Here is a 15985-nt window from a genome sequence, read left to right as displayed (position 1 = left end):
GGAGGGTTAGTGGCGGCTATCGACGCCATATTGGATTTAGCTGGGGCTTTTGCTGCGTCTGAGCTTTCGATTGGTGACCAGTTTCAAATGTTCGCTTACACAAATGCATCGTATTAAAGAGCAATTCGAAGAAACTTTTTGTGAGTTTTCTGTAGCATCGGAACGATATGGTTACAGGCTTAGATTGAACTCAGTGGCGGACTAGTATGTGGACGAGGTGGCTGAGCATCGAAGTTTGCGGCACCATCCGTTCTGCTGGCACTCTCTCTCGCCTATGTGCAGCGTATGTTTGACAGTCGGCGGGTGTCTATGAAATTTAAGAATGTATGGGCGTCAGATTTTCCATTAGCTGTGGGTCATTGGAGAGCTGTTTGTTAGTTACCATGTGTAGCGTACTACTATTTATTCAAGCGTAAACGTATGAAAAAATAGATTGTTTATATATGGTAAGTAGCCGAAGATATCATAAACAGCTTTGTTACTTTCAATAGACTAACGGATAGCTAGCGGAATCAAGCTCAGGAATAGTTCCATGACACTGTAATTAGTGCTTTATAATAGCTCAGATATTGCTTAACGACTGTGAGGTGAAATTATGGTACTCCGTAATGTGCATCGACCGAATCACTTTCATGGTCACCGGTAATAAGGATGGGGCTGGTGATCCGCCAACCTCTCTAAAGCACCATCTGTTATCACTGCACACTATTTAAAGCAGCTTTTGGGGCCCGCTTAACTAACAGTCTAGTTATCACCACTGGCACTCAGGCGATATTCCTGGAGAAGCATTTGTTACCTCTCCTGCACACATTTATTCGAGTGTTATACGTAGTTTAAATGACTCGAACGGTTTCTTCATGCACACTGAATGAATTGCCCTATTCTTAAAATTTTTCCGAATAGAGAACTAGAGTTAAATTTCTGCAGCATACTTCAATACGCTGTTACGTGCCCCGGAGTTCCTTATCTAATATTTTCAGCTAACTCAGCCAGACCATAAATGGATATTGTAATATATAGTAAGTTACATCAAATTAGCCTTATTCCGCTATTTAGTAATCCAGAAAAAAAACTATCGCACTTGAGTGGAGGAAAACATGATGTTATCAGACGACAGTTATGCCAGTCTGTCTTTATACACAACTTGCCAATTAATTTCTGTCTATGATTTTGCGCTTTGTTAAGATTTTAATAAGATAGGACAGATTGTTAAGTTGAACGTGTGATAATTTCCCTTTTTTTGGCAAGTTCCACGCGACGCATTTACGCGTTACGAACATCTGTAACAATACATTTGACCAATGTTCGCGTTCTACAGAGCTTTTCCTAGACATTTAGCTTGTGAGCCGTACATCTCATCTGCTTAAATATAGAATAACTTCGACACCTCCAAAACAAGCGCTAACGAAAACCGATACACTAAAATCTAACACTAGTCGTATAATATTTGATAATTTCAACTCAATTCGATTAAACTTTATGCAAATATACGAACCGCAAGGTAGCGCCGATCTGAAGGAATTGAGACAGATCACTGCACGCAATGGTTAATAAATATTATAACTTTGGGCGGAACACCCGTTGTTTTCGATACACCCTGTAGATGAGCTTAACTGAGGTTCTAACAAGGATTATGTCTCATAGGTTTTACCCCTGCAGTAAAGAAGCCTTTTGTTTAAATGAATGCCTTTAATTTGAGAACATTCCCGACAAGATTAGTCGTATTAATCGCGCGCAAATGCGAGCTCTCTCAGATATTCTCGGTTTATATGGTGTTTATCTAATACACGGGGTATTTATAAAAATCTTGTGCAGCCAACAAAACGTTCGCAGAACAATTGCTGGATACAAAAAATCACTGCATCCACAAATAGCTTTAACACGACAGTGCCCTTATCAGAACGAGTGCACTTGTTCCTTTAAAAAAAAATCAAAGCTGAAGGGCGCAAGTTATTTGTTAGAATGATCTTTGATAGTCAAACATGAAAATGTGTCGGCAGAACTTGGAGGAAAACCTGCATTTGACTATTCCGCTATAACTGTTTCTTAAATGTATGTGTTATGTTTGAGTCGATGTTCTGTTGAAGTTCTACCGCTATTTGCTTGTCCTTGTATAGCTTCGCTTTTGTATGCTCTGGTTGCCAAACATATCACACAACATAAATTACTATTGAGTTATAAGTTCAGTCCATTGGTAATTTAAAAGAGCAGGTAACTCAAGTTACGCATCTATGTGTACGTATCGTATAACGAGCTCGACCCAGCTGGTCGCCTCGGATTTAGAGACCTACCTATCCAAGCCACCGCGTATAAGATAACGAGTGAGAGATAACAGGAGATTGAAGAAAGTCAAACGATAAGCTCCCTAACTCTGCATACCAAGAATGGAAAGCCGTCTGCAAAATAAGTCGAATCACTGTTTCTCGGAATGATATATACCTTTTTGTATTGTACCCCGCTATAATAAACATCGAATATTCCTAAAGCGCTCCGTTTTCTATGGGTATGGCGTTAGAGTAACTCAAAAAAGCATTTAAGCTCTGGGAAACTTGACCTAAAAAGTTATACGAAAATAGGCAAGAGCCTTTAGCCACCCAGAACGATGAACCCGTGGACCATTATGTAATCGAATTTAGTTCTCCATAAACAAGAGTCACGGATCAAGCGATAATTAAATAGCTTCAATGGGCCATAATATGATTTTTGAAACTGATCCAGAAACACAATCAAGATTTTCAAGAAGACTTCAATGTTCATAGGCTATCTTGAATAACACTATGACATTGGAGCAGGTCTTAGTTAGCTGGAAACCTCCTCGTCGTCGTCGTTCGCCTATGTTAGTGAGTACCATTGTTTATTCTATGCGGCTTCATAAAGAAAACGATTTTATCTGCAAGAGATTGTTATCCGTTCTCTAGTGAAAGTTACTGCTATCCAGCGCGATCGAACAGTAGATACAGCAGGCAAATCCACTATGTGTCACCTAACGATTTTCCAGTTCTATGAAATGTAAAACCTGGTTGTCAGTCGGGCAAACACTGAGCGTGGTCATGTAAATTCTGGGGTTGCGTATTTAAGCGATTGCTGGCCGATTATCTCTAGAAATCTTCTGAGCTTTTGACATCAGCATTTGCAGTGGGATTCATTTAACGTCGAGATCACTCTCTATCTATTCATCTAATTGGCTCAATTTTGTTACATTAAGTCTAAATAGATATTACGACATGAGCGAGCGAGTAAATGACGAACAGTTTAACCCTAGTCCGAAAAACAATAAATAACTGTTTTCTTTTGCGCTACGCTGGGGAAGCCCAAAATGCACCCAGTATCGTTCTCAGCAGTCAGGTGAGCCAAGCTAAGGGGACACCGTCCATGGATAATTACAACATCGTTTAACATTATACCAAAGTTGAACGGTTTTTTTTTTTACTAACTGCTGTGAGGGAAGAATAATCAATAACGGCCTGTCGCTTAGCGGGCTGTTTGTTCATGAAATCGTGTTCGTATAGGGTACGGGCTATCAAGTCAGCTATTCACGGAGAAAATTGATTGTACGCAATCGTTTAGCAGCTGGTGAAATCAAGTGAAACTGAAGTTGGCAAAAAGTGCAGACTCATTACCGATCTCACAGTAGAACGGCATTGACGAACTAATACAGACCGGACTAGTGATAATGATTTCGTAAAAGGCCGTACCAGAGACCATCTCCATGAAAATTTAACATCCCTAAAACATACATTGACAGAATCACTGGCTACAACCATTGCGGCTCTGCGATTCTATAAAATGTCGTGTTTTTTGCAAACAGTTTATATTTATCAGTTTATTGAGTCAAAAATAATGTCCTTCTGCATAACGGTTAGTCTGGTTTCGTAGGCAAATATAGGGCTAATTTTGTTTTACAAAATCGTAGATCATGTCAGGATGCTATACGCGTGTTACCGGAAGGAAATCGAGCCGTAATAAAAATTTGCTTTCGACCCCCTTTCCCTCCTTCAAGTTGGGATTCATTGTTTTAGTAAAACTCTTTGTATTCTGCTTTATGAATATGATTTCGATGAGCGATTTGTCCTGAGACTGAATAAAAAAACGGCCTTTCTCAGTAAAGTTAACATAATGATTAAATGCGTTCGTGACCTCACAGATTTAATAATTTGAATTACTTTTACTATTGGAGGTATATATCATAACATGAATAGGCGTGTATGTATGACTGCACAATCATTGCGGACTATGCGCTGGTTATATTTTTTGTAAGGTTAGTGGGGTGTTATATAAAGCTTGACTTGTTGCGCCTAATTAAAAATGTAACACCTGCTCATTCATTGCAGACGATTTCAAATCATACAGACGTAAGCCATTGATACGGGAAGAACGTCTACTCTGATGGTACACATAATAATGGTTTAAAAAAACGAGTCACCCTATTGCCAGATCCCTATGTTGACATCGCATTTTGTTATGTTAGGGCTTAGTAGTTAGCCAGTAGATGCGGGCAGGCTACTGAGAAGATGCTGCCGAGTCCTTACTGGTTTGACCAGTGCCCGTATACACTCATTTAAGAACCTACGTCGTAAGGGAAAGAGACCTACCTATAGCCATCGATGGCTACCACAGAAAAGTCTAACTGAAAGAACGTCCATACGTCGCCGAAAGGAATATCGGGCGGGACGCATCGTTACGAACGTACGTCGAGACGTCGCTCTCTTGTGCTCCCCAGCTCAGCAACATGTCCGGTCGTCGTACGCTGTTAGCTGGTGACTCGCACTATCCCAACATTTTCGATTTTGAGCTGCTGCTACTTCGGGCTTCGTCTCCGCCGCTCACGAACGGACGGGCTTCAACCACGTTCGCTATGGCTGCTTCGTTTCATCGGGGATAATAGCACCACCACCAGCGCGTCAGCGTCGACCATCGCGAGAGCAGAACAACAGAAGAAGCTGTTGTTGCCGTCGTCGTGATCTTGTTGTTGTCGCTGTTGCTGCTGTTATTTGTAGCCAATGTGTAGCGGATTGAAGTACAACATAGAGTGAAGTATTTACCGCAAAGGAAGCTACTTTATAGGACAGCGGGAGGACTGGGGAGTCTCCGCTAGTCAAGACCGAAGGACGCCGGTACTTCGTTCGATGCTCCTTCGTAGAGTAAAATCGCTTTGTTGGAAAATAAAAATGTGCTCAAATCTGAAAACCTCGGTGTTGTTATCATCAAAGTGCACGATCAAAGATATGCATTAGATTCTAGAATGGTGGACGGTACAGTTATTCGTGCGCGCTAGTATGGTTGTTCTTAGTGATATACACAAGTAGTGGTACTACCCCCACTGCAAGCGGTGTGTGTCCTACAGCCAAAGCGATCCCCAGCGAGGTTCGCTCGGTCAGCGTCATGGCGGCGCCAAATACAAGAGGCGACTATCCGAGGCGTACAGCCGCAAAGTTTACTAGAACAATATGTCAACAAATACTGAACGGTATTGCACGAAAGGTAATGATCTCCACGAGAAACATTGCAGGCTTCGCTCGGTGGCCAAGTCTAAAGACTGTACGAGGGGTGACTATAGTGTTACTGCTTATTGAGATGGCGGTACCGAAAGTTGCAGCAGGAACAATGCAGCACTTGCCATGTGTGCGGGCGGCTAACCAGCTGTATTGTCCTACAGCAGGGAGTCTCTATCCAAAGTAAGTCGTTTATCTCGGATGGCAGTATTATAGATACGGGGCAATGGTTACTTGTGCTATTCATCAAGCTGGTCATCTCAAATCAGGACTAATACGAGACTTAATGAAGATTTACGCATTTAGGGTAACAATTTAAAGACATTCAAACGCAGATGATCTCAACTAACTACCTAAATCCCGTGCCCAGTCATATTTAAAATCCAAGGATGTATAATGATGTGGCCTGATTGGATTTCATTTATTTGAAAACAATCTGTCTCACGGGCATTAAGCAATATACATCTTTGGGAAACGACTTGATACAAACCTAAGTCTCGCGTAATAAGATCTCAATATACCGTTCTTTGCTTTTTCAGGAACGTATTAAACATTTTTATTAGCTTTCCATAGCTTTTTTTTTTTTTTTTTTTTTTATAAAGTCGTATATTGAAAACGAGCCTCACGAACTGGTCCTACACATATAGCACACTCATTTAGACAGATAAATAATTGTGAAACAGTGAGGTAATCGAAGTCTAGAAACACCAAACTGCTAACTTTTTTTTTCCGTAACAAAGATAGTCTCTTAAAATAAACTACGGTACCATTTTAGACTTAGGATTGACAGTTGACTTATCGATAATTGGCAAATTACGTGATTTTAACCCTCTCGTCTCGTGAGTTTGCAATGCAGTCCCTCAGTATTTTATCAAGGTTGATGGACTGGCAATTTTCACAAACACAACTATGGTGGCATCAATGGGCGACCCAAAACGAAAGTAGCCTATGAATATCGTTATTCCTTAAGAGCATTTTATAATACGTCATAGATAAGCGTGGAATTTCTAGCGGAAACACTAGCAGAGTTACCAAGTAAAAGAACAGCGCGATTTTACACCAGCCCATTAATTTATAAAACGCTTCAAAATTATGTTTTTTCTTTTTTGTCTAAACATTTAGTAGAACAAATCACTCATCCTCTTCGGTGTACATTTGTCTTGTATTTTCTTATTCAGATGGCTTTAAAATTGATTGACAGTCTACTTGTCCATCAGCGCGACAAATGAAGCATAACAAACAACAGATTTTATATTTGTGGCGCGCTCCTCTTTAGAGTACCTCAAAAAAGTTATCTAAGCCTCATTTCATTATGTGCATATATCGTAGGCATAAAAAAAATCATCCCAAGCTCTGTTCCATATAAGCTTGGCATAAAGGATCGAAACTTATACAGTTTTTTGCGGACTCTAGTTGTTGCAAGAATCTATAGACAGTTTCACAGTGGGCCTGTAGGATAGATACGGTTAAATGTTTGCTAAAATGTTTAATTTATACCCTAAATAATCAACTTAGATTCACATTACCTAAACTATTTAGTTAGTAAATCACATTTATAAGAAACTGTTTTGCCGTTCTGCTGTCGAAAAAATACACCCATAAACCTCTGTCATAATCTAAAAACCCCCCGGATTCCTGCGGTGTTCTGAACCGCGGCGCCCAGACTCACGAAGCTCATAGAAAAAATTAAGCGGCTACAAATGATGCTCGAAAATGCATAGCTTTTAGACGTCGAATATTGAGATATCCAGCCGCAATACGTTACATATGGAAAATAATTTAATAAAAGATAAGATAACGTAATACACAACTATCAAAGAGTACTGACGCGGACATACTGATGTCTTGAAGCTTAGTTGATGACACGGGCTGATTTTGACGGCACGTTTATGGCCACGGAACGGAATTTTCCTTTGCTCTGGCGATGTGCTGGCTTACAACAAAGCTAAATGTATATACACATTTTGGTGAGTGAAGGCTTACAAAAGTGCTTTGGCCGCTTGCGTAAGTGTTCACAGAGCTTTTAGCAGTGTTAATATATAAAGCCCAGATAAAAAATTGTAAAAATGGTGTTTTTGGAAGTATCCATGACAAGCGATGTGTTTCACAAGTCCAGACTGGAACTAAAATTTATGATGTGCTTTTTAGCAGTTGGTCAGCAAAAAACGCTCTGACAAGTAAAAATTGTATTATTAGGCCTTTTAATGAAATCGAGCGTTGGTTATGAGTAAAATGTCGATTAGGAAGTCCAAATGATCAATTAGCTATGATGAGTGATATCTGTCTACTCGTGGCTATAGATAATACCAACTTGTAAAAACAAACACTTCGAATTTACGTTTTAAGCATTCCTCTAGCGATCCCACCTATATCATCTCTAATTCTAGATCGAGTAACTTCAATTAGTCACTTGTCTTTAGTTCCTGCGTACCGTATTATGAGTCTCAATGGCATAAACAGGGGAAATTTAGATAGAAAAAACATTCAGACTTGAATGTCATTGCTTTTATCAGATTTACTGTTACCCATCTGCTAAATCTATTTCTTCGGTAACCTCAAGGATATTGGCAAGTCTAAAAATTGTAATTTTTTCATTTTCACTAACAGACAAAACAAACAAGTCGTCATCATCTACTGTCAGTGTCGAAAATCCTATTAAATATTTGAGTTGCCTTTAGGAGAATGCCTAATTCAAATAATGTGTTTATTCGTACATTTTAATTATACTCAATTAATGAATGTTTATTTAGTCTCCCATAAAAACATCGATCCAATAAAACTGTGGTTGACATGTTTGTCGCCATAATGGCCGCGAGAATTAGGGTTCAACATTCTGTTTGACACAAGTGTCCCTTGAAATATTTTATAATATATTAACCAGTCTAGTCGCCAACATATTCAGAATGAAGAATCTTCAGAACATCGCCAGCTACTTCAGAATAGCATTTATTGTTACTACATACATAAGCTGAACTATTATTGACTTCACTACGAGTCTGATAGTAAGGTTATTATTTACTATGAAGCTTAATTTTTCGACTAGATATTGATTTAAGTATGTATTGAACTGAGTGAAATCATGAAATATCTTTGCAGCTAAAACGCTGACCTTCATCGAAAACAAATCACCAGATATATATATATTTATTGTTGTTAATGTACAACGGCCATACTGCTAACGCCTTCATATCCTTCCCCGGTTTATGACCTGCCTCGTTTGATTTCAGCATCAACTTAACGGAGCCAATCGTGGCAGGCCACAAATTCTCAAAGGAAAAAACGTGCAAAAGGTGAGAGCAAAGCTTCGGTGTTTCTACGCTCGAAACAGAAATAAGGCTGATGTATATGTTTAGGCTTTGTGCAGCAACCGGCTAGTGATAGTTTCCTATAGTTAAGAGAGTACAAAAAATTGAATTTTAACATATCTAGCTTTTCAGACAACAGACAACAGTCGGGCCGGATACGGCATCGAACTTTTGGAAGTACACAAATGTAGGGAAAAGAGAATATTTGACTTAATCTGAATTCTACTACATTTCGAAAAAATGCAGCGTTACTTCCTTCCGTTAATATATGGACAAAGCTGATGAAAACGACTGCTAGGTTAGGCGCAGTGAATTTATAAGAACGCCTAGTACCACTGACACAGTCGGTGCCTCAAAGCAAATTTTTTTTTTACCGCTGTAGGAAACGTCAAAATCATAGTAAGTAAAGGAATATTACACTCGGCGCAACGACCCTACACTAGCGCTTCAAAGCGATTACCGTCCAGTAGAGTCATATGTTTACTTTTTATGCCAATGTCCGCGCTTAGAGTTATACCCGCTGATATATTTCTTGTTTTCGTTTCCTCCCTTTTCGTTACATACAGGGAAAGAATTGATAGTTTCATCGACGACAATAAATCAATGATTCGTCGTATGTTTGGTAACGTCGATAGTCCATCGGATCCTGCAATTGAGCATTTCCAGACCTACGACGGACGCCGAATTCATCATCGGGGAAAACGAGCTGCTAACGTCGGAGGGTCCCCTCACAAAGTGGACGCGTGCGAATCCACAGTGGAGATTGTCACCCCGTACTGGGCATCTAACAGTCACGGCAAAATACGGGCAATCGTTAATACACAACATCTACAACAGGCAATTCAAACCGTAGGTCTCCTAAAACCAAAATTTATTCACGTTAAGGAGCAAACTTTACAAATAAACTCTGCATACCAGTGTTATAATTATTTTATTGCCTTATGAATCTTGTCCAATTTATCTCGATAGGGACCAGTTTTTTTGGATACATTGCGACCAGTGTCAGCGTCACCATTAAAATTGGCTTTTATTTGAATAGTACTTAGAAAATACGTTACATAGATCGTTTCGCACCATGATTACAACCAGAAAGATTTCTATAGTACAAACTTTCAAGTTAGCCTGTAAGCTGTACTAGATTTTAGGGAAAAAGAAATGCACTTTCTACATGGGTTTAATTGCGCATTGTTTCAATTAGAGAAAAAGTGGAATTATAAATAACTATTTTCGTTAATCTAGCTTTTTGTTTTATTTTAGCTTATATTACTTGATGCCAATTTTGCGTCGCCAGTTTTACAAATCAGTCCAAGGGTGACCTACTCCAGATGAGATCAAATGATACTTCTGCGACCAAACTTCTGGCTAAACAAACAAACAAACAAGGGGTTATTGCTAAAGTCTCCCTTACTGCATGCATCACACTTAATACATACGTTATTATAGCACTCAAGCGTCAGCTGTAAAATGTTGTGAATCGATTTGATATTCAAAATTCCGGATAGTTTTATCAGATTTATTGGGGGTTCAAGAACTGAGGCTGTGTTGCAGCGTTGGGCATGATATTTAAAAAACTTAGGTACGATGCTTAAAAAGGAAAATATTACTCTATTTAATCGCGTCTCTTGAAAATGACTGCACTGACAGCAACTGTGATATTATTAAAAACCATTAATGAAAATGTTCGTAATCTTTTTTTTTTTTTATGCGTGTTTATCTTGTGCTTCGTAGGAAATGTGTCAGAACAGCCAGACGCGAAAGTGCAACGCCGACTGCGGCTGCGAACAGAAATACAAGTGGCATCGACTGCTCGCTTATGACCCTGACGATGACTGCAAAGGAATATTTATGGATTGGTTTTTGTTTCCCTCGTGCTGTGTTTGTCGATGTCAGAACCTATTACAGTCACATTCCCAGATTTCTAAGGCTAAAAATCACTAGACAAACAAATCTGTCGTGTATAAATTTACTTAGATGCGAACGTACCAATATAACAGCTTGGTTTTAATGTGGCACTAACTATATCGGAAAAAGATTTCACTAAATGACCGCAGGACGCAAAACGAGAACAGCCAACTTAGGACAAATATTAAAGCATAAAGTAGACGATGACTGAGGACGGGTGACGTCAGCTGACTTTTGCCTAATAACATGATATCAATACACATAGGATCTGCACCTGTGATATGCAAAAATTTTCGTTATTAAAAGATTGCTGCATCGTAAGAGTACCTAGAAATAAGACCTAAGTACTAGGTTTTGTGCATGCTAGCTGCACATAGCGTACATCCGAGCACGCCTGAAAGCCTAAGCTTGCAGCTGGCATCCCTCTGCTGAAGTCGACGCGCTCTACTGTCACGTTACATAATGCATATGAATTCTACTTGTACCATGTTCTCTTGACGTTATTAGAAGCTCATTACTACATTGCTATGGACGTTTGACATCAAACTAAAATATGGCATATTAATAAATTCTATGACAAAAGTACATAGGGATTTATTTTTCATATAGTGTTACATTATTTACTGCGCCATCTACGAAACGATATAATGAACCTCGTCTAATAAACATATCGCTTTACAAGACCGCTAAAATCATTCGAAATGTCGGTGCTAGATGCATATATTAAAACCCATTTATAACTTAGTAATCCCTTAAGGCATCATTAACCCCATGCCACGCTCTAGGTGCGTTCTTATTGAATATTTTAGCCCATGTTTTCGACGATTTTTATTAGAAAACACCCAGTTGTTGAATCCTATCGTAATTATTTCGTGAAACCAACTCTATAATGTCATCTGCACAATTCATGTTAATGAAGAAAGTTAGCTGTTTTTTTTTTCAGTACCATCTAACTTATACACGCTGACGTATGAAAGAATAAAAACAAACCTAAGGTTTGTATCTGAAGAACACGACGACATGTATATGTATCGAAAAAGTTGAAAGAATCGTTGACGATATCATCTATATGATTGCTAGCCCTCATTTTATCATTGTCACTTTGATCTATTTACTGTATAATAATAACAATAACAATAAATAAAAAACAACTTGTGAGAAATGCATATCTTTTTAATTTATTTTATTATTTTAGATTACTTTTATAATACCGGAGTGAACATTGACTCTTTAGACAATCGATAATTTACCTTCTGTATTTATATTGCCTATGACACATGTATTAGGCATATATAACGGGTTTTCGAAATAGCCTTGACTGTTTGCAAGCCAATACTTGAACATTTTTTTTTTCAAAACATTATTACTCTTAAAAACATTATTACTATTAAATACGGGCCATTTTGATCGATGGCCTTCTATTTCCATCGAAACTAATTTACCACAATAAAGCGAGCTGTGAGACAAATGATAGTCTGGTGATGACAACAGAGCGGACCTATTGAAATTTTCCATCTAAGTTCTCTCAGTTTTGCTGAAGCCGTATGTAGGAGCAGAAAAGGATGTATTTCCTGGTCAGCTAGTTCTTTCAATGGTTCGTTTTAATGCTGTTAATTGTTGATAGTAGTGGTCTGAATTAATCGTTTTGCCAAACGACAGACGATCATAACACACGATTGCTTTCCAATACAACCAAACACTAGCATCACCTTCTGCGACGTCAGTACGAGTTTTTTCCACCACGAACTGTTTTTCATTAACTTTATGTTACATTAATGATATGTGCGATCTATTTTCTATAATCGCTTTAGAAATGGCTCAATTTCTGCTGAGTTCCTCTGATAATTTCAAGCAATTTCTTTTATGCTGATTTCTGTGATACTCAGATATTAGGTCTTTTTATCTGTTAAGTGCTGGGTATTTAGTCCCTTGAGGATATCATAGCTACTCACGTTCGGTTTCACTTAAGTTCCGCAATTATTGTATCTTTTTTTTTCAACTGGTCGATTTCTACGAGAGCGATAAAGCCATCTCTGAGCCATTTCTTCCAATAGCGCCTTTTGAGCATAAGTAGTATGATTTTTCTATGGGCATATGCAGCATTTGTGCCTTTGTCGTGATAAAATGGTAACATGTAGCCAATTTTTGCGGAAATTTCATTCGTTCTCAAGGTGCTCTATCGTAAGGCTAAAGCAAGGAACTCCCATAACGTTGGCATATCTACGAGTCAAATTATAAGCCAACGCCGACTCCACGCGACTCGTGCTACGCGAAACATGTCACCTTATTTAGCTAGAAAAACGATCAATATTTTTTCGGTAAACTAATCTATCTACATATTACTGAAAGCCGGTGTCTGTTTGTTCATTAATTTTATTATTTATTTGTCTGACCGGGACTGGGCCTATTTCTTTGGCGCGTCAGTAGCACACACATGTCTTGCGCGTGGGGCTGGAGCTAATCGGATAGATATTTTTTTCCGGGAAAGTTTGTTAATTCTATCCTGTACAGCGCATTATTAACTGATGCAAATTTGTGTGTGTTTGCATTTGTGCCCTTATTGGCGTTGTTTGCAAGAGATTCTTTTATACATGTCTCTGAGAAAGTTGTAGGTGCTAGTAAACGTGGGCTCTTTTGATAGGGGTCTTGTTGAAAAATTGTATAGTACACCCATTCTTAGTTCTCAGATCGAAAATGGACAAACACTTAATGTGGCGTTACATATATCTATTTTTAAAATTCATAATTTTGGCTAAAAATTGCGGAAAAGTTTATTGGTTGCATCAGTAATCTGCCTATGTAACGATAGTGAGAATTTATAGCAAATGCCAATTGCGACGAATTTAAAGGTCTAATCTAATTTCAGAGAAAATCCAAGATATTAATAACAAATGCAAATATTTATTATCAAAAAGTTTGACAAGATAAACAAAATCTTCTAGTTTTTTTTCTGACGTGATATGATATCTGTAACGATTCACTGAAAAAAGAAAATCAGAACGAGGAAAAATCCTTATTCCTTCGTGACGTCCTAGAGACAGAATCAGCTGTTCATTACATTCGTGCATATGTTCGTACTTGTTATAAAAAAAAAAAAAGAGAAAAAATGAAAAACGTCTCGGGGTTTAATATAGTGTGTGTAATTATTTTTTATAAAAAGCGTTTTCGATGAAGCTCTTAGAAAGAATCGGCAATAATTATTAAAAATCGCCCAAAGACTAACTTGATTTACATACGTTTACGTACGATACCAATACGAAACCAAGCCAATCAGCCCGCCCTAGAAAAGACCTGCAATTACATTGAACAACTTCACCAAAAGGCAATATACTCTGAGAGAGTCTGCCGAACCCGGAACAGGTTGATGAAATGATTCACAAAAGGGTAATTGCGGGTGATTTACAGAAGGTGGAACAAGGTAATTGTTGTATAGGTAACTGTTGGTATATATCTGTTGCAATCTATGTTAAGTTGAATGCAAGTTCAACAGATCAGATAAGTCAACGACATACACGCGGGCAAAGCCCGCGGGTCAGCCTCGAGTGTATATCTATTCCATACGCGTGCGGGATAAGGGTGTCAGCAATGTTCATTCTCTTTTGACGCCAATTTTGTCTATATTTGGTATAGCAGCTACAAAATAGTACAATATGAAGGGGCCAATGATGGGAAAGCTGATGGTGTCCTTTCCCTTGAGGATATAACGAAAACATCCAGTAATAGAATTTCTGATCTATTAAATGCAGTGCAGGTATACCATTCAGCTTTGACGTTTGATGCACCCTATTCGAAAAATAAAACCAAAATGTAAAAATAACTCACAGGTTTCCCTATCGTATTATGCAAAATAAACGATACCAGCGAACGAAGAATAGCAGCTATAAGGTATCAGATCATTTTGTAAAGTAGTCGACTTATCTTCTAGCATCATTACATTCGATCAAAAAGAATATCCTTATCAACACTCTTTATAGAAGAAGACTAAGCTTTTACTAGAATTAAATTCGATAACCCTGGTTTAGTAGATATTGCCCATTGCAGGAGTAGTGACTGAAAAGAGATATTCCGAGCAAAGGCCACTGTCTATTAAGTTAACCCTATCAGACAAAAAGAAGCGAAAACAAACAATAGGATCTAACAAGGCTTTGTGCGATCATTGTTAGGCATAACGTTATTCGATCCTCCTTTCCTGTTGGACTACGAAGTGCCCGTTGGACGATAATGCCGCGTTCAAACTTTTATAGGTGGTGGATGTTTTGTTTATACCGTCTGCATGGTTTATAAGATCAATAATAAAGCATAAAAATTAGTTTGTAAATTTAAAAAGTAACAACAAGAGTAAAAAAAACAAAAGTAAGAACAAGAGGTAAACAAACATACTTCATTACTGAATCAGTTGCGTAACTTCTCCTTAGGGAGTCATAGAGCTTAAACAGTGCCCGTAGGGAGGAACCGTTCAAGTCGTCTATTTGAGTAATGAAATGTATCTACATAGTTTTTTGAAGGTTTAATTCTGTATGGGCGCGTTCGAAGGTGTTCTCAATTTCAGACGCATATGTGAGCAAAATACATGTGATTTTTCCAAGGAATAATATAATATTATTGGAATTAAGACCAATGTAATACCGACCCACTGAGATTGAAGTAAGATATAGTTTAATGAAATAGCCGATTCTTTGGTGCAATTCTATCTTGGCGTACCAAAGTAAAGAGTAGCTTGTTGTCTGTTAAATCGAAGTACGTTAAATCCTTTTGCTTTTACACTGTTCTTACCGTTGCTCCATAGTAACAATTGCAGCTCGTGTCGACTGTACGTACAGCTGAGCGGTGACTAACTACATAGGTCAGAAATACCCATTTGAACTATTAAACATAAATAAGTCCGCCATAACATAGAATCTAAACGTTGAAAGCAATCTCAAAAACTATGTAAATGCATACACATAGATATATGACTGTTTATAGCATTATTCATAAACGGGCTTTTTCCTCTTTCCCAAGAGAGGATCATCCAACCACTTTGAGAGCAGTGTGGCTAGACATCTCACAACGGGACCTCCGGATCCTGCTGTGGTAGTCGATTGCCGAGACCACAATCAAAACACAAATACATTCTGGCCCAGATAACCACTGTGTCGGTAAACGGATTCTCGCAATGATTCCTCTCCTATAACTCTTGTGACTTGATTAGAACTCGGGTAGCTTCCTGAATAGCTCAAAGGGAAAATAGTATTTGCGCATTGTAACGGAGCTGAGGTCTTTGAAGACTGCCGCCCATAAATGTGA

The 15985-nt window shown here is 38.4% G+C and overlaps 1 protein-coding gene across 1 annotated transcript; it reads left to right on the top strand.

The window, feature by feature from the left end:
• Positions 1-332: 332 nt before the first annotated feature.
• LOC111243130 (protein spaetzle 3-like) lies at positions 333-11867 on the top strand. The gene is made up of 5 exons (XM_022788240.2): positions 333-446; positions 4332-5675; positions 8720-8782; positions 9364-9646; positions 10526-11867. The coding sequence occupies exons 2-5, from the start codon at positions 5383-5385 to the stop codon at positions 10733-10735; spliced, it is 849 nt and encodes a 282-aa protein (XP_022643975.1). The 5' UTR covers positions 333-446; positions 4332-5382; the 3' UTR covers positions 10736-11867.
• Positions 11868-15985: the final 4118 nt, after the last annotated feature.

Source organism: Varroa destructor, unplaced genomic scaffold (genome assembly GCF_002443255.2).
Source record: "Varroa destructor unplaced genomic scaffold, Vdes_3.0 BEIS01000001.1, whole genome shotgun sequence".
Lineage (NCBI taxonomy): Eukaryota > Metazoa > Arthropoda > Arachnida > Mesostigmata > Varroidae > Varroa > Varroa destructor.
Note: the sequence above shows the minus strand (reverse complement) of the source record. Positions and strands in the feature narration are given on the sequence as shown.

Bases quoted from the DNA above. Each gene is read 5' to 3' on its own strand.
- LOC111243130 (XM_022788240.2), top strand. From the start codon at position 5,383: ATGGCGGCGCCAAATACAAGAGGCGACTATCCGAGGCGTACAGCCGCA. The intron at 5,676-8,719 runs GTAAGTCGTTTA...GTTTGATTTCAG, and splicing joins GCAGGGAGTCTCTATCCAAA to CATCAACTTAACGGAGCCAA. The intron at 8,783-9,363 runs GTGAGAGCAAAG...CGTTACATACAG, and splicing joins AAGGAAAAAACGTGCAAAAG to GGAAAGAATTGATAGTTTCA.